The sequence below is a fragment of the Curcuma longa genome, chromosome 8, assembly GCF_044706935.1.
Source record: "Curcuma longa cultivar G26 ecotype Majalengka, Jawa Barat chromosome 8, ITB_CL_G26_1.1, whole genome shotgun sequence".
Classification (NCBI taxonomy): domain Eukaryota; kingdom Viridiplantae; phylum Streptophyta; class Magnoliopsida; order Zingiberales; family Zingiberaceae; genus Curcuma; species Curcuma longa.
Genome location: NC_133868.1, coordinates 5,472,460 through 5,492,901, shown reverse-complemented (window position 1 = coordinate 5,492,901; position 20,442 = coordinate 5,472,460). Strand labels below are relative to the sequence as shown.

The 20,442-nt window shown below is 38.6% G+C and overlaps 1 protein-coding gene and 1 pseudogene across 1 annotated transcript; both read left to right on the top strand.

Moving 5' to 3' along the window:
- Positions 1 to 133: 133 nt before the first annotated feature.
- Positions 134 to 3,637, top strand: LOC141833434 (linoleate 13S-lipoxygenase 2-1, chloroplastic-like; annotated as a pseudogene).
- Positions 3,638 to 4,362: 725 nt separating this feature from the next.
- LOC141833895 (ceramide kinase-like) lies at positions 4,363 to 16,306 on the top strand (the record flags this gene model as incomplete). Its single annotated transcript, XM_074721400.1, has 5 exons — positions 4,363 to 4,526; positions 6,074 to 6,175; positions 6,260 to 6,607; positions 15,629 to 15,692; positions 15,761 to 16,306. Coding segments are annotated over 5 exons (816 nt in total), but the record flags the coding sequence as incomplete, so codon positions are not given.
- Between the last annotated feature and the right edge of the window lie 4,136 nt (positions 16,307 to 20,442).

Here is a 20,442-nt window from a genome sequence, read left to right as displayed (position 1 = left end):
ACTTATAATGTAATATATATTATTATGTATTTAATAAAAAATTAGAAAAAAAAAAAAGTTCGCGAGTGATAACAAAGTCTATATAAACGCCCTCGTTCTCGTCTTAATAATCCACACTTAGCTTTGTCTTCATCATCGATCAGCTACGCTTAACTGATCCAGCGATGTTGAAGCAAGCAGTTCTTCAACCGTCCCTCCTCTTCTTCCCGCGCCACCCCTCCCTCCTCGGCACCGGAACCTCCAACGTCGTAGCCTTCAGCCAACAACGGCAGTGGCGGCGCCAGCGCCGCCAGAATAACAGAAACAATAACAACAAGGTGCGCTGCGTCGCCACGGTCAACGAGTCCTCGTTGTCGGAGCAACCAACCATCGTGGCCGAGTCGAGGCAGCAGGCGACGGTGAAGGCCGAGGTCACCGTCCTGCTGACGGTCGGGGGAGTGTTTGCGGAAATGGAGACGACGATATTAACGATTTATTCGGGCAGGCTCTGCATCTCGAGCTCGTCAGCGCTGACCTTGACCGTGGTGATTGAATCAACGATCCCTTAATTCGACCTTAATGATCATGTGCGATGCTGTTGATGATGACGATGTTATTTATTTGGCTATAATTAACAGAAACAGGATCGGAGAAGGAGACGGTGGCGGAGTTCGCCCAAAAGGCCAGGATAGGAATCGGTAGCATCACATACGAAGCAACTTTTAGCATTCCGGCAAATTTTGGAAAGATCGGAGCGGTCGTCGTCCGGAATGAGCTCCACAACGAGCTGTTTCTCAAAGACATTGTTCTCACGATCGACGGTGATTATTCCGCTCCTCTTCTGTTCGATTGCAAGTCGTGGGTGCACTCCAAGTTCGACAACTATCAAGACAGAGTCTTCTTCACCAGCAACAAGGTAAACAAGAAGATTAATCAAGAAAAGAATTTTTTTCCTGATGATTTTCGTTGATTAATTGAGTGATTTTGTGGTTTGCAGTCTTACCTGCCATCGGAGACGCCGGCGGGGCTGGTGCGTCTGCGGCAGCGGGAGCTGGTGATTCTGCGCGGCGACGGCACCGGCGAGCGGAAGAAGTTCGAGAGGATCTACGACTACGATGTTTACAATGATCTGGGAGACCCTGACAGAAACCCTGAGCTGGCTCGGCCCGTCCTCGGTGGCTCCGACAAGTTCCCCTACCCGCGCCGGTGCCGCACGGGCAGGCCTCGCACTCGCTCAGGCATTTCATCGAACATTTTCCCACACTCGCATTTCATCGATCAATTGCTCTTGATGGTCCACTGAAGAACATGTGGTCGTCGTTTCAGATCCTAAATCGGAGCAGAGGAGCTCGACTGTGTACGTGCCGAGGGACGAGGCCTTCTCGGAGGTGAAGCAGGTGACGTTTTCGTTGAATAAGTTGTTGACGGTGCTACACAGCTTCCTGCCGTCGCTGGAGGTGGCGTTTGTGGACACGCGGAGCTTCCCATCCTTCACCGCCATCGACAAGCTCTTCAACGAGGGCTTGACGCTGCTGCCCCAATATTCCACGCTCATCTTCTCCGCCATCGTTCCCCGGCTCGTGAAGGCGATCGTCGGCGCCGCGCAGGATATCCTCCAGTTCGAACTGCCTGAACTGATCGCCAGTAAGAATATTCATATTAATTTCTGTATATATATTTTTTAAAAATATTACTTTAATATTTGCTTATTTACTCTGATTATTTAACAGGAGATAAGTTTTCCTGGTTAAGTGATGAAGAATTTTCCCGGCAGACTTTGGCCGGCTTCAATCCTCTCAGCATTCAACTAGTCACAGTAATTAATCCATGTTTTTCTGGATTCATATTTAATCACCTTAAATAATCTCAAAAAGAAAAGAAATTAAATGAAATTTTTTAAAGGAATTTCCATTGGTAAGCAAGCTCGATCCAAGCATTTACGGTTCGCCGGATTCGCTGATCACAGCGGAGCTCATTGAGAAAGAAATTAAAGGAATCATGACCGTCGATGAGGTCAATCGAAATCACTCTTCTCTTCTCCAGTTGATTAGTTCGAAATCATCCACTCTTATTTTTTGTTGGATCGATCATGCAGGCGTTGAAGCAGAAGAAGCTCTTCATTTTGGACTACCATGACCTGCTGCTTCCGTTCGTGCACAAGGTCCGAGAGCTGGAGGACACGACGCTGTACGCCTCCCGGACGTTGTTCTTCCTCTCGCCGGAGAGCACCCTGTGGCCGATCGCCATCGAGCTCACGAGGCCCGCTTCGCCGAAGCAGCCGCAGTGGCGACAAGTGTTCAAACCATCCAGGCAAGCCACCGACTCCTGGCTCTGGCGTCTGGCCAAGACGCACGTCGCGTCCCACGACTGCGGCTACCACCAGCTCGTCTCCCACTGGTACTGCTTTCATATTCCGGCGAAATTTCCGATTTGGGATTCTAAAGTTTTTATGTTTGCGTAAGGCTTCGGACTCACTGCTCCGTGGAACCGTACATCATCGCCGCCAACCGACAGCTGAGCCAGATGCATCCGATCTACCGCCTGATGCACCCCTACTTCCGCTACACCATGGAGATCAACGCCCTCGCACGCTTGTCCCTCATCAACGCCAACGGCGTTATCGAGCAGACCTTCTCGCCGGGGAAGTACTCCCTCGAGCTCAGCTCCGTCGCCTACGACAAACTGTGGCGCTTCGACATGGAGGCTTTGCCCGCCGACCTCATCCGAAGGTTCGAATTTCAAATTTTCCACCAAAATTTCACTTTTTTAGATCATTGTGATTAGAAGATGAGATTTTGATTCCACAGGGGGATGGCGGTGGAAGATCCAGAGGCAGAGCACGGCCTCCGGCTCACCATCGACGACTACCCCTACGCCAAGGACGGCCTCCTGATCTGGTCCGCCATCGAGCAGTGGGTGACCGATTATGTTGGCCATTACTACCCCTCGCCAGCTGATGTCGCCGCGGACTCCGAACTCCAATCGTGGTGGACGGACGTGCGCACAAAGGGCCATGCCGATAAGCAGCACGAGCCGTGGTGGCCGTCGCTGAACACGCAGGCGGACCTCGTCCGTATCCTCACCACCATCATCTGGGTGGCCTCCGGCCATCACGCCGCCGTCAACTTCGGTCAGTACCCTTTCGCCGGGTACTTCCCCAACCGCCCCTCCATCGCGCGAACCAACATGCCGGTGGAGGACCCCAATGAGGACGACCTGGCGGCGTTCCGGGCGAAGCCGGAGGCTGTTCTGTTGCGGTGTTTCCCGTCGGTGATCCAAGCGACGAAGGTGATGGCGACCCTGGACGTGCTGTCGGACCACTCGCCGGACGAGGAGTACTTGGGAAAGGATCCGGAGGCTGCGTGGACGAAGAACCCGGTGGTGTACGCGGCCTTCCAGCGTTTCCACGGCAGGCTGAGGGAGATCGAGGGGATCATCGACGCGAGGAACGCCAACCCCAGTCTGAAAAACCGGTGCGGCACCGGAATCGTACCGTACCAGCTCCTGAAGCCATACTCCGGGCCGGGGGTCACCGGAATGGGCGTGCCCAATAGCATCTCCATTTGAAGCATCGCCCTTTACTTTTCCGTTCCTGGTTTGACCTTCCAATAAATGTGGAACGTATAATATCGTTTCCAATATTATAAACTATAATCGTGCCGACAAATCTTACGCGCACTCAGTTTTCTGAATTTCTAAAAAAACATATCATTTAATTTCTAAAATACCCTTACCGTTCACACCCCACCCCAGGCGTGACACGGTTGACTTTACCTATAAAAGCTACAATTGCTCATGATGAAAGAAAATTTACTTAATTTCTTTGAGATTGAAATAAATATTGTTTCATTAAAAAATAACTAAAAAATTTAATTATTTATCAAGTTATTTCATATACAAATTATTGATATCCTAAAAAACTTAAATAAAAAAAAATTGAAGTCATTCCTTCAAATTTATCTATTTTTTAATTTTAAAACTTAATATAAAAAATTTTAAAAGACCGTTACAAAAATAAATAAATAAAAATTATTTTTATATCTTAATGGTTATGTAGATATCATATGATTCTTGGCGCAGCTATGAATTTTTTTTTTTTTTTCTATCACTTGATATATATGCCTTCTGATTTCATCTTAAATATACTTCCTTGACCTTTATTTCTAAAAAATAGTAGTTTTGGAGCTAATTTGGAACTCTATTTATGAGGATCAACAATTGTTTCATTTTTTTCACACTTGTTTGTCTTAGGTTGTTAATTAAAGTGGAGCACTGAGAAAGGGTACAGATCAACAACCCCTTCTTGTTGGCGATATTAGTGTGTGCTTGCAAGTGCTTGTTGTTATTCCCTGGCATTTGGCTTTGTTTTCACAAGTGAGTTGATCCCAGTTTTGCAGTACAACAGGTACACGAGATCCTGTCACATCTGCCTTGCAAATCATTCTTGGCAAGAGGATATCACTTGATATAGCTCAGGTGGTCCGTTGGAAAACTAGCCCTTCTTCTAAAGAAGTGCCTTCTGTACACTATGCAGCTTCTTTTGCAGGGTAATTCAACCCACTTTGTTTAATTAATTTATTTTTATATGCAACTATGCAAAAAAATTACAGAGAACACAATGATTGAAACTTTTTGGTGGCAAAACTAACTGTAAAGTGTCTATGGAGAAAAAATGTTAAATTATTTCCTCTTCTTTTTGGTGCAAACTTGTTTCCAAGTACATTGATGCAGATTTCATCGTAAGAAGCACAGTAGATAATAGTCTTTAGTTCTTGCTTTCAATGTTTTTGCATAACTCCTATACCTAATCTAGGTTGGGGTTTAGTGGTTAATTGCCCTAGATTATAACATTTGGATTTGTTTTTCTTGCATGAGCTTATTGAACATCTTGTTTTCTTACTTCATTAAATGAATAGCTTCATTAATTAGGATGTTGAAGATGTCATGCTGAGGAAGTTCCAATTACAATGTCTCATGCAGTCATATACTCTGACAATAAAATGCACTGGTACTTTAGTAGACCTTGTGATGAACAAACTAGAAATGATATGCGATTAGAATGCCCAGCATTATTGTTAGGTTGGTACTGGTTGCATTTGATAGACTGATTTGCTGATCTTAAGACAATTTAGCTTAAACCCACCAGGTTTGGTTGGCTTGGATTTGTTTTACACAATTTACCCATTAACATGGACTCTCAGTTTGGGTTTAAATTGTTCAATATTTGATATCCTTAATCAACCTCCTCTGTTTTTTAAAAATTATGGTGGTTGGTCAAGCAAGATAGCAGTGTGTGGGTCAAATTTAGGCCAAAGTTTTCTTTAGCACATGGTTGTCAACCCTGCAGTAATTTAACCACCTCTGCCATAAAGATGTGATTTGTATTTGTGGTTAAGTATTTTGCTTAACTTGTAGCTGAACTGGTAGTGTTTATCCTATCTCATCCCTTTCTATAGCGTGTTTTCTAGTTATCTTGTTGCGTATGCATATGTCCTATTTTAAATACTTGTGTGAAAAGGACTGGTGTAGAGCATATTGCTTGGTAACATTGATATTATTTTCATCTTTGTTCTTGAGTAATGACATTTAGGTAGTATAGGAACAAATATTAATAGCAAACTGCATATGTTTGTATGCCATTGTGTACATGCCTACTACAATGGCCTGATAAGTTGCTAAAATTGGTTAAGTTGTCAAAACCCCAATTGCCATGCCTAATATAAATATTTCATTGGATGCCAATAAATTGATGTCTGATCATAATAGTTGTTGATTGCTTATTTGTTTCTGTAACATGAGTAGATGTGCATTGAGGAAAATGTAGTGCTTTGATCCTATTTCATTTCTTATTTTTCCTTGACTCTTTGATTTCTCTGATCTGGTGGAAGACAGAAAGATCTTATCTCCACATGCTTTCTAGACTTGAAGCGAAGTGTAATTTATTGGATTTTAAACTAATTTTATGAAATTTACTGGAACAGAAATGTCTAATCTGCTTTCTGAAAACCAGTTATCTGGAGTCATTTATCTATTCCATTTCTTTCACTTATGTGCAACCAAATAAGGCTCCTCTTGAGTATTTAGTTATTGCCAGATATGGCTTTTATGGTGATGTCATCAAGGGGAGTGAAGGCTATCGTTGGATGGGCCCTAAGCGCTATGATTATGCTGGAACTATGGCTTTCCTGAAGCACAGGTTCCTTACAATATAGAACTGATAGTTTGTGTCTTATTTCCAGTCATACACAAAACTATTTGACCACTGATTTTTTTTCTCAAGATCTTATGAGGCAGAGATTAAATTTCTGAAGACTGAAGAAGATGTTGTTAATAAAAACGGGATACAAACTTCAGAACGTTTTCATGAAAACTTGAAGAAGGTAGTTTGCCAAGCAAACTGCAACATCTGCAATGATACTAATGATTCTGCAGATGTAGACATTAGCAACATTAGTTCCCAGGATTCAAGGTGGCTACAATATAGGGGGCGTTTCCTTAGTGTGGGTGCCGCAGTCATTTCATGCAGAAATGAAAGAGCCCCTGAAGGATTGGTAGCTGAAGCACACCTCGCTGATGGTTTTCTTCATCTTATACTTATAAAAGATTGTTCTCGACCACTTTATTTGTGGTAAGTTGAACAGTTTTTCCTCAATTTCTTACTGCTGAAATCTTATGTTTAGATAAAGATTGCCCCCACTGTCTGGCAAACTGGTTTAATGCCACCTCTCTTTTCTATCTTAGATTATCTGAACAAGAATGTTTTTTGTGTCTATAAAATTAATTCTAAATATCCAAATTTTGATTTTCCTTATGGAACAGCCAAGACCACCGAGCACTAACTATATTGATGATTCAATTGACTGAATAAAATCAAATCGCCAATTAATTGCCAGGTGAAACTTCCAATTTGTATAATTCAGATTAATAGTTTAGATCCAAATCTTGATCCCAAACCTAGGCTGAACTTAGACTTCATACTTTTGATTTTTTTAATTTGGTCCATAATTGTTGTTTCTAGTTTCCAAGATTTAAAGTATCTTTTTGAGTTGGGACATGGGTCGCAGTCATAAAAATACCATGCATGTGGCATACTGGCATGCCTAAACATGGTGCCTATGATACTGCTTAGGAGGGAGAAATCGAGAATATAGGAGGAGCAATCAACAAAGGAAGTATCCTGGGTAAGTCAATTGTCATCTCGACTTAGTTGGGGGAAGAAGATGAAGCTGGAGGAAGCCTCTTGTTTAACAAAATCTTGGTCTTGCCTCACCATGGAACCCTCACTTATACTTCACTGTGGAATGCTTTCCTCCTAGCCTCATGGAGAAGGTAGTCTGCCTAGAAACTCTCAAGTCCATGTCGCCTTGCTATGCCTCTTCTCAATCCAGTTGGCAATCCTATATCTGTGAGTCTCTGGTTCTCTGCAGAGTTTTTGTTCAGACCCCTTCATCATGTCACTAGCTAGCAAAAGGATATGTTTCAACCATGTCGATTGGTATGGAATGGTCTTTTAAATAAACTATGCTAGTTTTGATTGATTTTTTCCCCTTCAAAATCACTGAATATATATTTTTGGACACAAAATAATCAAGGAGAATTCACAATCTTTCATTAAAAATGGAGGCAAGTGGATATTTTTGTGAAACAAAAAGGGTTAAATATAGATTAGAATCTTAAGAAACATGCAGAGATTAACTTTAAGAAATATATATAGGGAAGAACTTTCTTTCTTGAAAGGAGTGGCATGAAAGAATATTTCATACAATGATTTTCTATTTTCACCGAAGAGACCATGCCAGTTCCCTTAGTTGAGTTGCCTAATATGATATTCCTCAATGTTTACATCTTGTACAATCACGACAAACTTTGTACCATTAATTTTGTTACCATTCCAACCTGAGCTGGGTTACTTGGCCTCAAGGTTTTAAGCGTCATTCCATGTATGGGTTTTGATCCTTACTTGAAGCGAGATGGTGTTGATGGCATCGGAAGCGTTTTGAAATGGTGCCAATGGTGCTCAAGGTGTACCAAAATGGTGTTGTAGCAACAGAAAATGAAGTAGTTAGAGGAAGGAAGAAGATAAGGAACTTATTGTTGTTATCATTATCCATCACATCTTGAATAAAAGCTGTTGTCGCTGCCTCTCTAAGAAGTAAAAGGAGATGATTCTTGATGTTCACATCTCAAAGAAATAAGAAGTGCTTTCGCTACCTGTATTTGTGGATAAAGTGTCATGTCTCTAATAGGCAGAAGAAGATACAACTCAGAGGCAGAAGCCCTCACCACATCACAAAGCAATAGAATCCCTTGTTGCATCTCGTCTTGTGTTGAAACAACATTAGAACTAGTTGGCTAGCGAAACAAGATGTTTCTCCATGCCAACTGAAGTCACATTTAAAACTATGCATGCTAGCCCAATCCTAGCCCCCCCCAATCCCACCCTAATACCCGATTTAATTTGTAGAGTTGAGAATAATATTCTATTTTATATATCTTAAAAGGAATTACAATCAGATGCCAAAACTAGCTATTTCTTCTAAAAACTAAGTAAAACAAAGCCTTGCTAATTTAAACTATTCTTCCTAAATACTCAGTAATTAAATTTTATTATTTCTAACACTCCTTAAGCTAGAGCGTAGTACCTATTATGCACACCTTGTCACATAAAGATAAAAATTTAGTATAAAGAGGTTTGGTAAAAATGTTTGCTGGGTGTTCATTGAAAGAAGTGTGTGGTGTGCTATATGAAGTGGCAATCAACTTTGATGTGCTTTGTGGGCTTTTGAAATATTGAATTATTTGCCATGTTGATAGTGACGTGATTGTCATAATGCATATTCGTTGATCCAATGATGCTAAAGATAAGGCTTTCATGAAAGGATTTGCCCACACCATCTCAAATTGCACGTGTCATTGTTCTGTGCTCACGTTGCCACGTTTTGCTTTTCTAAGTTACAAGATTACCTCCAATATATATTCAGAATCTTGAGATTGATCTTCTATTAATTTTTAATCTAGCATAATTAACAACTGAGAAGCCATTAACATTTAGGTGCCCGTTCTTCTTGTATGGAAGTACTTTCTTGATCCTTTGATATATTGAAATATTCTTAAAATTGCCTCCCAATGACACTTTTCAGGGTGATTCATGAATTGACATGCATTTCCAATTGCAAAGGATAAGTTTTGTCTAGTAACTAGCAACTATGAGAGAAATGAGTTTACCTACTACTAGTCTTCAATAACGGGAAGGATCTTCAAAGTTATTATTTTTTTACCATAGATTATGACTTTGGATAATTGAAATGAGAAGGGTCTTCAAAGTTTTTATTTTTCTGACCATAGATTATGATTTTGGATAATTGAAGTTTCTGTAGGATTATGCTTAAGCATTTTAGTTTCTTATAAGAGATCATCACTTTTTTCCTTTGGGACAATGATATTTCTTCAGAGCTATATAAGCAATTTTGATTCCAAAAAAGTAGCATAGTCATCCCAAATCTTTAATAACAATTTTTTTTAAAGATAGTTGACTTCTATCATACCTTCTACATCATTTCTAGGTATAAATATGTCATCAACATAACCAAAATTAGAGTAGCAGTGTTGTTGCGTTGAACAAAAATTGAATGGTCTATTTTGCTACACTTGAGTCCAAGTTGCATAACTTGGCAGAACTTTTCTAACCACATTAAATTGTCTTTTTTAGCCTACATGTTTTAATCTCCTTTGAGCAACATAACTTGTGGGTTACTCCATATATACTTTTTCAGAAAGATCGTCATATAGAAAGAAACTCTTGACACTCATCTAAAGCATTTGCTAACCTTGATTAATCACCAGAAGTATAGTATACAAACTGTGAGTGAAGACCAGGTACAGGTGAGAATATCTTAAAGTAGTCTACGTGTGTTTGTGTATTGCTTAGCAATTGGTATTGATTTATGGCATTCAATCTAATCATTAGGAAAATATTTGATCGTGAATACCTATCAACAAACTATAAGGTGAGCATCGACATGAAGATGACGACTTCCTATGTCCCTTGTGACGGAAGAACAAGCATCTCATCCGTTCCTTGTTTCTAATGTTGGCCACTAAGAGCTTCATGATATGACTCGACAATTTTCACAATGTTAAGGACATAACAAACTCATGAAAAATGAAGTCAAACTTTGGAGGGGATTAAATTTGTAATAAGATATATAGTGGTAGTACGTTTACGTTTACGTTTCTGTTGGGAAATAGTTAAGTCAATTTTTGGCAGTGGATCTGCAATCCGCTAGTGAAGTTAATACGGCTCGAGAATATGAGGATGCCTCGAGCTAGTGAAGCTGTTAAAATGTCTTGAGAATATGAGGATGCCTCCACACGTTGATATGCTTGTAATGGGCGAGTTTGTTGAATGGTTTTGATGGGGTGTGAATATGGTTGGTGGTCATAGTGGTATGGTTTCACAAGGTGATGTCTTGTGAAACTGAAGAATTTAAAAAATATAGGATAGTTTTAGAATAAAGTTGCATCAACAAAAATACAGTTAACAAAAATACAGAAAGCAATGAGACATTGGGTCGAACCATCTATAGCCCTCTGTAGTGCGAGAGTACCCAAGAAAGATATATCAAGTACCTATAGGGCAAAATTTTTCATGTTCATGTTCTAAAAGACAAACAAAATGTAAACAACCAAAAACTTTTAATGCTAAAAAACTAGCAATTTGGTTAGAACAAAAACATGAGAAGGGTTTTGTTGTTAAGTACAAAACGAAGGTACACGATTTATAAGATGACATGAGTTGAGTATCGTCTCTCCCTGACATTGCTTGGCATACACATATGAGACAATATGGTGCATGCAATGCCAATCCTTACATTTGGTAATTCCATTTTGTAGATATGTATAGGCACAAATGGTTTGGTGAATTATGCCTTGTGAAGCATACAAAAGAGTAAAGCTTGATATGCCTTGGTTTGGTAAATCTATACACAATTTTATTGGAAGTAGAGAATTGTGTTTATATTTCATTTTTTTAATATATCAAGAGCCTTAGATTGAGTTGGAAGCAAGTAATGTCATACTTGCAATCATGGTTAAAAATAGTAAAATCCATCAATGGATATAGAACTAGGATCCCCATATGTTAGAATGAACAAGACTAAAATGTGAAACTTTCATGAGTACTAAAAGTAAATCATGCATATGATGATACTTACCCGAGTACCCAACTCACATGCTTTATATTGAAACTTAGTTAAGGAGTGTGGAATATTGATAAAAATTTTAATTATTGACATAGAAGTATGATTGAGCCACAGTGCCACCGATGGAGTGATCTTTGTGGTAAGAAGACTGCTAACAGAGAGGCGTTCATTCAAATAGTAGACTATCAAATTCATGACCTCCAATCAACTTTTGTGTTTATAGATCCTGGAAAACACAAAAAGTAGATGGAAAGTCACACAACAATTTTAGGATTTGATAAGAGAACTAGTGAATGATAAATTCATGGCAAATTGTAGAATATAGACTATTATCCTAATGAGAAGTTACTAAGGAACCTTGCCAAAGCTTTGACAGGTATGTGTGAACCATTAACAATAGACAGGTGGTAAATTGGAAAGATAGAGGGTAGAGAATAATTGGTGATTATTTGTTATAGGTGGAAGTGCACAAAAATTAAGTAGCCGAGTCTGACATTTTACCACTGAAGCAAATATACAAGTTTAGGTAGTTGTAGCAAAATTTGATGAATTGGAGTTCTTAAGAAAGTTTGGAATTGCTCCTATTTGACAGTAGTAATAGTTACTTTTGCTGCCCTTGTAGTAAGGTTGGAGAAAAGGAAGTGATCCTAGATGATAAAGAGAACTTTTAATAACCACCCCATTTTTAAAAACTCTCTTTTTTCTTTCTCTCTCTCTCTTTTAATCTCTCTAATTTAAGAATCATCATCATAGCTTAAATATTAACATCGTTGTAGTGCTAGTTTTTAAAAGCCATCACCACAACTTATAAAGGTTTGCTTTCGAAGGCTATGACTTTTGACTCGGTTATCAGAACGAGACGTTCTACTCGCTAAATCAAAGCTCGTTCAAAGATCTACATTTATTAAAGGGTGGAACCCGTATCAGTCCATGTTTTGAGCCCAAAAACATCATTTAAAGCTTTTTTGGAGGTTCCGAACAATTTTATTTTGGCATTTGAAACATACACATAACTTATCGTAGGGATGCCAGAATCAAACATGGACACTATAAATACCTTCACTGCACTTCCCTCTTCTATTACATGTTAACTTTTCAAAAATCCAAATCTCCTAGGTCCATCAATAGGTTATGGTCAAAATCCATTGATAGACCTCAAGAGCTCCAATCGGATCCATTTCAAGTGCTATAGGTTTTTGAAGTGTCATTGAGTCTATATGTGCTCAGGGATATCAGCTTGAAGTCATTAACAACAGTAATCAGAAGGTTTTCAAAGTTTTTTATTTTAAAGCAATTTGACACGTATAAATAACTTATCATAGGGATGTTAGAACTAGGCATAGACTCCATAAATACCTTCACTGCACTATTCTCTTTGATTACATGTCAATTTTTTAAAATTTTAAATCTCCTAGGTCCATCAATGAGGTTTCGGTCAAAATTTATTGATGGACCTAAATAATTCCGATCGGATCCATTCCAAGTGTTATAGGTTTCTAAAGTGCCTCGAAGTTTGTGTCCAAAGATATCAGCTTAAAGTAATTAATAACAATGATCAAAAGGTTTTCAATGACTTTAAAACAATTGATACATACACATAATTTATCGTAGGGATGTCAGAACCCAACATGGACACCATAAATACCTTCACTGCACCCTACAATAAGTGATGGTGTCTATGTCTGATTTTAATATCCCTACGATAAGTTATGTGTATGTGTCAATTATCTTAAAATCATAAACTTTGAAAATCTTTTGTTGTTAATGACTTCAAGCTGATATCTCTAGGCACATATAGACTCTAGAGCACTTTAAAAATTTATAACACTTGGAATAAATCTGATCAGAGCTCTCTAAGTCTATCAATGTGTTTTGGTTGAAACTCATTAATGGACTTAAAAGATTTGAATTTCTAAAAAGTTGACATGTAATGGAAGAGGGTAGTGTAGTAAAAATATTTATAATGTTCATGTTTGGTTTTGACATCCCTACGATAAGTTATGTGTATGTGTCAAATGCAAAAACAATGATAAAATTGTTTGAAGCCTTCGAAAAGACTTTAAATAATGTTTTTTGGGCTCGAAACATGGGCCGTTATGGGTTTCACCCAATAACAAATTTAGATTTTTGAACGAGCTTCGCTTTGGCACGTAGAATGTCCCGTTCTGATACCCGAGTCAAAAGTTATGACCTCTAGAAGTAGACCCTATAGTATTGGTATTTAAGCAATGGTGTTGATTTTCAACACCAAAGTGATTTTTTATGTTATTTTATTTATTATTTTTATTAATAAAATCAGTTCTTATTATTAAAATTTATTTTATTTTTTTATTCTTTTATAATTGGATATAAAAATAGAAGATATTAAAAAATAGAAAAATATTTTTTTGTTTTTTTATTAACTTTCTTTTATATTTTTTATTAAAGTTTTAAAATTAAAAATAAATAAATTTAGAAGATTATTTATTAACGTTTAAATTATAGTTTAATTTAATTGAAGAGGAAAGAGAAGAGAGGAAAGATATTGCATGCAAAAGAGAGGGGAACAGAAAAGAAAAAGTCAGCTTTTGACAGAGGTGTAAAATGAGAATTAGGTGCGTCTTTTGGGAATTCTAAAACCTCGGTGCACTTTTTGAGAATTCTGAAAATTTGGATGCACCCTTTGGGAAATTGTCGATTGTTTAATTGACCATTTGCTTTGTTTCATTTTGGTGCTCCGCAAACTTCAGCATATACACTTTCATCCAAATTATTTCCCTTAACAAAATCTTCATAATACATTTTAAACTTTTGTCCTTATTATGCAGATTGTTTTAAGCCTATCACAACACTTGATTTTCAGATTCTTTGATGTTCGTGAGGCTATTCACTGGCTAAAGCAAAGTAAAGAAGCTTCAACTAACTAAGAGAGCATGTAAAATGAGAGCAGATATAGGAGAGCCTGGGACCAGTAAGGTTCGTCAAACACCTTATTTGATGGAAGTGAGAGATGATTACACCTCCTAGAGGGTACCTAACTCTCTGTGTTCTAAAAAAGGATGAATGGTGAATCTGATGATCTCATTATACAATCAGATGATAAGGTAGTTCACACAGATTTTACCCTTAGACAGCTTAGTTTTCTTTAGGGCAGGATACTGAATAGTCGGGGATGGGGATCCTTTGTTTCGATCAATATCATTCATGAGTTTGTTGAACTAGTAGAACAAGGCACCTATAATTCTTTCATATTCCTGACAATCCTTTTTGCCAAAATTTCATTTTTATTTGTGGTCCAATAAATATATAATATGCATGCTTATCACTTTTAAATTGTCCAGTTCTAGAGTTTTTTGTAGATTTTCCGTTGGAATTATAGAGATTGGATTTATTTTTGGAGTGCGATATCAGATAATTTTGGTTTTACTGTTGATAGTTCTACAACACAACCTTGAGTAGCAAGCTGAAGATCTTGCATTTGCATTGTATGCAAGCTGAGCCTTGTTTTTCCCTAGCTATACTTCATTCATCACCTTTATTCAGGTGTCTCCAGGTGGAAGGAATTCTGAAGATCTTGATCCAAAAATAAAACTTCTAATTTTTTAAGAATTCATTTGTAGATTCACAATTTTTCGTTGTTTAGGTGTTCTCTTTTCTACTATATAATCCTATGGTATAATCAATATTCGACTTAGCCCAAATAGGTAGTTGAGTTCAAATGGATCAATCTCATAAAAGAGGCAGTGACTATAAAAGCTAACAGTAGCAATATCTTTAGATAATCCATTAATGATATTTGAGTTGATTCTGTTTAGTTTATCCTCCTTTGTGGGGTTTCTCTGGGAACCAATGGATTGATGGCCTCTTTTCTAGCTATGGAGGTTATTGCTCCCTTAATCTTCTTTTTATTTTATCTTTCTTTTCCCTTCTATAATCTCTTTTAAGTAAGCAGGACTGAACTTCACGTTTTCTTTCCTTCCCATTTCTTTTCTCCGGAATTTTTTTCAAACTGAAAAAGAAAAAAGAAAAAACGGCCTTTCGATGCTTGCTTATACTCAAAATTAATTGACAATTATAGATGATGCTCAACCAGTGGGACACCGACTTGTAGAAATACAGTTTGGATTTGCTTATTAATTGCTTTAGGTAATTGTAATGCAACATACATTCCATTGTACTTTCTAAGTAACTAGACAATAGTATATCCGCGTCGATTTACTTTTCTACTCCACAGCATTTATCATCAACAACAAGAACTACCAGCCAATTGCGACTAGTGCCTGTATACTACCTACCTACCATTGCACCTATTATAGCTAGATTCTTGTTATCTTCATATTGAATTGTTCTTCCCAGTTGTTCAGTCATCAAATCCAAATGAAATGCATTTGATTTCATAAACTAGTTCATGACTTGTACTGGATTTGGTTATATAAGATCCTTCTGACCAGATGAATTGTTTACTGCAGGCATCTGTTAAAACTTCAAAGGGGTTCTAATCCTTTTGACTTCAAATTTGTAGAACACCATAAGGTATGCATGGGTTGTTAGTACTTGGTATTTTTTCAGGATTCTCTATCGAATATTCGCTTTCTTTGCAGACCCCTGCCTTTACCTTTGCTTCATCTCACAATGAAAGTGTGTGGAACGTGGATGGGGAGATTCTTCAAGCATGTCAAGTATCTGTTCGAGTATGTAGAGGTCTAATCAACTTATTTGCCTCAGGGCCTGAAGTATAATTTTATCTGAAAAACTAAACATGTTTTCGAGATACAATATAAACTAAGGCCGCAGATCAGGACACAGAACAGAGTTTTCATTCCAGCTGAGATAGACTGGCACGAACTTGAAGGTTTTGAGTTGCAGGTGTTCAAATTTTGGGGTTTAGCCATTCATGGGAGTTTAAGTGTAAAAGAAATTAAGGACCTTTTACTTCTAACATTGCATATCAATCAAGGGTTACTTCTCTCTGTATAGGGTAGTAGTCCTGGTTATGGACTTCCTGCTAATGCGGGCTTTGGAAGAAGGATCGAATCGTATTGGATTAATTATACGCAGTTTTATTTTGTATTTTATAAAAGATTGCTTTCATGATTCGAATATGTGATCTTTAAAGTCATGTGGTAATAATTTTATTATTGAGTGAATACTCCTATATAGTTATAATTATGCACTATACCCATTACAGTTAAATCGTTCACTTTCAGGGATAATCAATGAGGTTAATTGAGAATTATGCACCATCCAAAATATTAAGGTTTTTTTTATATTTTTCCTGAATAAAGTAATTTTTTATTCTTTTATGATTTAGTAATTAAATAATCATATTTTAGATTAAAAAAAGTTTACTTTATCTCAGAATCATTCACGTAGCATTATGTTAAATTGGAGACATTACGCTATATTAATCTATTATCCTAATAATTACATAAATGAAAACAGTTCCAATTCCAGTAGATTGAAAATAATTTATTTTAAAAAAAACAAAGGATAAATGCTATAAAGTAAATATTGTCTGTCATTTTTTTTCAAAAATAAGGGAAAGTGTTTTTTTTTGTTCGCTTTTCTTTCAAAAACGTTTAGCTTAGTTGGTTATGAAAATAGTCCGTTATTCTTAATCATTTCTATTTTTTTAAAATATCTTTTAATAACAAGATCGAACATCTTTTATATAAAAATAGTTTTAATTATGAAATGGTGCTAAAAGTTGATAATTAATATCTCTTATTATTTTTTATTTTTCTGAAATCATAAATGGAAATTAAAAGTGCAGTATTCTTCAGCAAAAGATGAAATCTGTCATCCCAGCAATCCCACACGGTCGATCCCACGACCATCTATGAGGAGGTAAATCGAGAAGTTGTAGTTAACCACGACGGAGAAGGTATTATCTCAATTTCATCGAGATTGGACTCTTGCTCACAAAATGCAGTACTCAATGCTATCACTAGACGTCATTGTGATAGTTAATTGAAGCTCATTTAGTCAAATTCTATTGCTGAAAATTATGCATGTTGATCCAAATATTGATCAAAATGGCTTTGTATTCGGCCCCTAGGTGCGGTGCAACGACAAGATGCTCAATAAGATATCCAAACAATCAGGATTTGAATCTCACCTACGATATACTATGGAGCATTTTCATCTAGTGATGAAAACTCTAGGAACTTGATTATTGGACAAGTAGTCGTTTGCATTTTCAAATTTATCCGATGAACAAATTAGAGGAGGATCATCCGTCTCTAAGATTAATTGAGTCCAATGTCTGGATACCAAGATTATTAAAAAAAAATTCATATTCATATTAGGCAGCTTGTCAATAAAATTGTGTAGGTATAGTAACGTGGGTTGAATTCTTTTTAAAATTTTCATCGTATAATCATTCGGTTTAAATGTTACGTGAAGAATATAACCCAAATGATCAAACAGGGAGCATGTACATGTAGAAGATCACAACAGTAGTGATTCAACGGATTTGAATATTTGATTTTTTTTTCACCCCTATGTAAATAACCCAATCCAAGTGCATAGTCCATAACATTTTCATCATCAAGAATAACAATTAGTTGAAAAACATCGCATTGATGGGCGATGAGGACTGATATTAACCATCATGAAATCCTTTTTTAGTCGATATAGTTGATGGGGTAGATAGTCGACCTCCACGTGGCACGGTTAAGTCAAAAGTCAAGTTGAGTTGTAAGTCAAAGGCAAGACGAGACCACACCCAATCAAGATGGGGGCCCGAGTCAAGTCAAGTCAAGCTCGAATTTGAGCCTGACCTAACTATGGATAGGCCCAATCGCCCTAACTTCGAGGATAGGCTCAACTGCTTCCACTCTGTGACACTTGACCGCTCCCGATTTCATGGCACTTAATGGCTCCCGACTCCTTAATACTCAGTCATCTATGATCCTTCGACATGGTCGCTCCTACTTCCTCAAATGCGTGACTTAATTCCCTGACCACTAAGCTTCCCGAATGCTTCCGCCTCACACACTTGAGTGTGGATGATGAGAAAAGAGGGAGTGACGTGGCATCCCCTCAACCTGAACTTGGGTGACTGGGGACGTGGATAGGGGAACATGGGAGTCGTGCCTCTCTCCTCCAAGGTAATATAAAGAAAGCTCGCTCTCGCGGACACAGGTATGTGCACAAACAATCTAGACCTTTTTCTACTCTCCGCTCTTCTCTCCCTCTCTAAGCTCGAAAGCTTGACTTAAGCGACGAAGTGGCTGAGCCAAGGTTTATCTGGCCTCCATTCTAACTCTCATTGAGTTTTGTAGAGAGCCTCCAGCTAGCCCATCATCAGATCGTTTGGAACCTATCCACCTCGAATACTGCTTCCCTGGTGGTTTGCTCATCCTTGATCTCAAACAGGAATAAATCGACATTGCTTATAGAAAATCTGAACTGAAACATTTGATCTCGAGAAAACCATAGAGAATCACGACTCCTAGCAAAAGAGATCATGGTGAGATTATCACCATGATGAAGGAGGATTTTAATCGGCTCATTGCTACTACAGTATAGGAGATATTGTAGAGACGCCCTCTGTTAACCTTGACCCCTACTCGAGCACCCTCATGATGCACCTTCGATCCCTATCTAGGTGCCACCCAAATTATTGTGAATTTTCCGCCATGTTGGAAATTAATTCTCTTGCTTGCTCTGAGGTTTTGTTCACTAAGGCTCCTCCAGCTGTAGCATATATCATGCTCCTATCTATGGGAAGTAAATCCTCGTAAAAATACTAAGCAAGAAGTTGCTCACTGATTTAGTGTTGAGGACAGCTAGAGCATAACTTCTTGAACCGTTCCCAGTAACCATAAAGGGACTCCCCCACCACTTGCTGAATGTCACAGATGTTTTTCCTTATGATTGTTGTCCTGGATGTTGGAAATTTTTTTTCCAAGAATGCCTTCTTCATTTCTATCCAGCTAATGATATGTCCAGTAGGCAAGTAATAGAGTCAATCCTTTGCTACTCCAGTCAGTGAAAATGGAAAACCCCTCAACTTTATATCTTCTTCAAAAATTCCTTGTGGCTTCATGGTGGAGCACACTATATGACACTTGTGCAAGTGTCTGTTTGGATCTTCTCCAGATAATCCCTGAAATTTGGGCAGAAGATGAATGAGGCTCGAACTAAGCTCGAAATCCCCAGCTAACTCTGGATAGGTCATGTGCTTAGGGTATACATATGTTTCTTATACTTTAATCGCACATCTTTCTGTACTTCATGCTATTTCCTATGTTCATTGCATCCTTTATCTGTGCATTATGCATGATTTTCTTCATTTTCTAGTTCGGAGGTCTGCTCGTGTGTTTATGTATTTGCAGGACGGAAATGGAGTGAAAAAGGTGAGATGGAGAAATAATTGAACACAAGGCAAGACAGGGTCGTGCCTCCCAGGCACGGCCGTGTCTCATTTCTCCAGGGACCGTGCCCCCCGGGCGCGGTCATGCTTCTTCACAGGCAGAACCAACACACGACCGTGCCCGCCAGGCACGACCGTGCTTTCCACCAGAGGACCAACTGCCAGGGGTCGTGCCAAACAGGCACGGTCGTGCCTTCGCTCCAGCATCCAGCCAGAGCATGGCCATGCCAATTATCCAGAGCCGCAGCTGCCCCTGGCCGTGCCTCACAGGCACAGCCATGCCAGATTCCAGAGCCTCAACAGGCCACGACCGTGCCTCCCAGGCACGACCGTGTGACAAGGGCGTGCCTGCCGTGTGGCGAACTTTAGGATTTTGGGGGGTTATAAATTACCCACCTAAGAGCCTTAAAAAGAGGGGGGAGACCCTAGGAGTGATAGAGAGCCACCGAAGCTGCCTTCCGGAGCAAGAATCGATGATCCATCCATCCGCTCGGGATTACTCCATCGCCTCCGTCCACTGTCAACGAGGAGATTGCAAGGCGGAGAAGAAGACATACATTGATAAGTTTTATTTCCTTTTTCCGTCTTGGATTTTCAGATATAAAATGTATTTATTCAAATCTTCTTCGTGTTACTCTAGATTCTAGGATGTAGGAGGAATCGAGGTGTTATGGATGATTGTACATTTGGATTTGTTGTTTACCATGTTCAATGATATATGTGTGCATATTACTTTATGGACTTGTGCCTTGTGCTTGTTTAATAATATGTCTATGAATGACATTGAGTCTATGAGGATAAGGGTGAATTGTGGTTTTGAGGATTCTTAGGATCGTAGACCCGGGTGCCTTGTGACAGAAGGTGAACTTTTAACCGGACCTTCCGAGGAAATCTTTAGGCTAT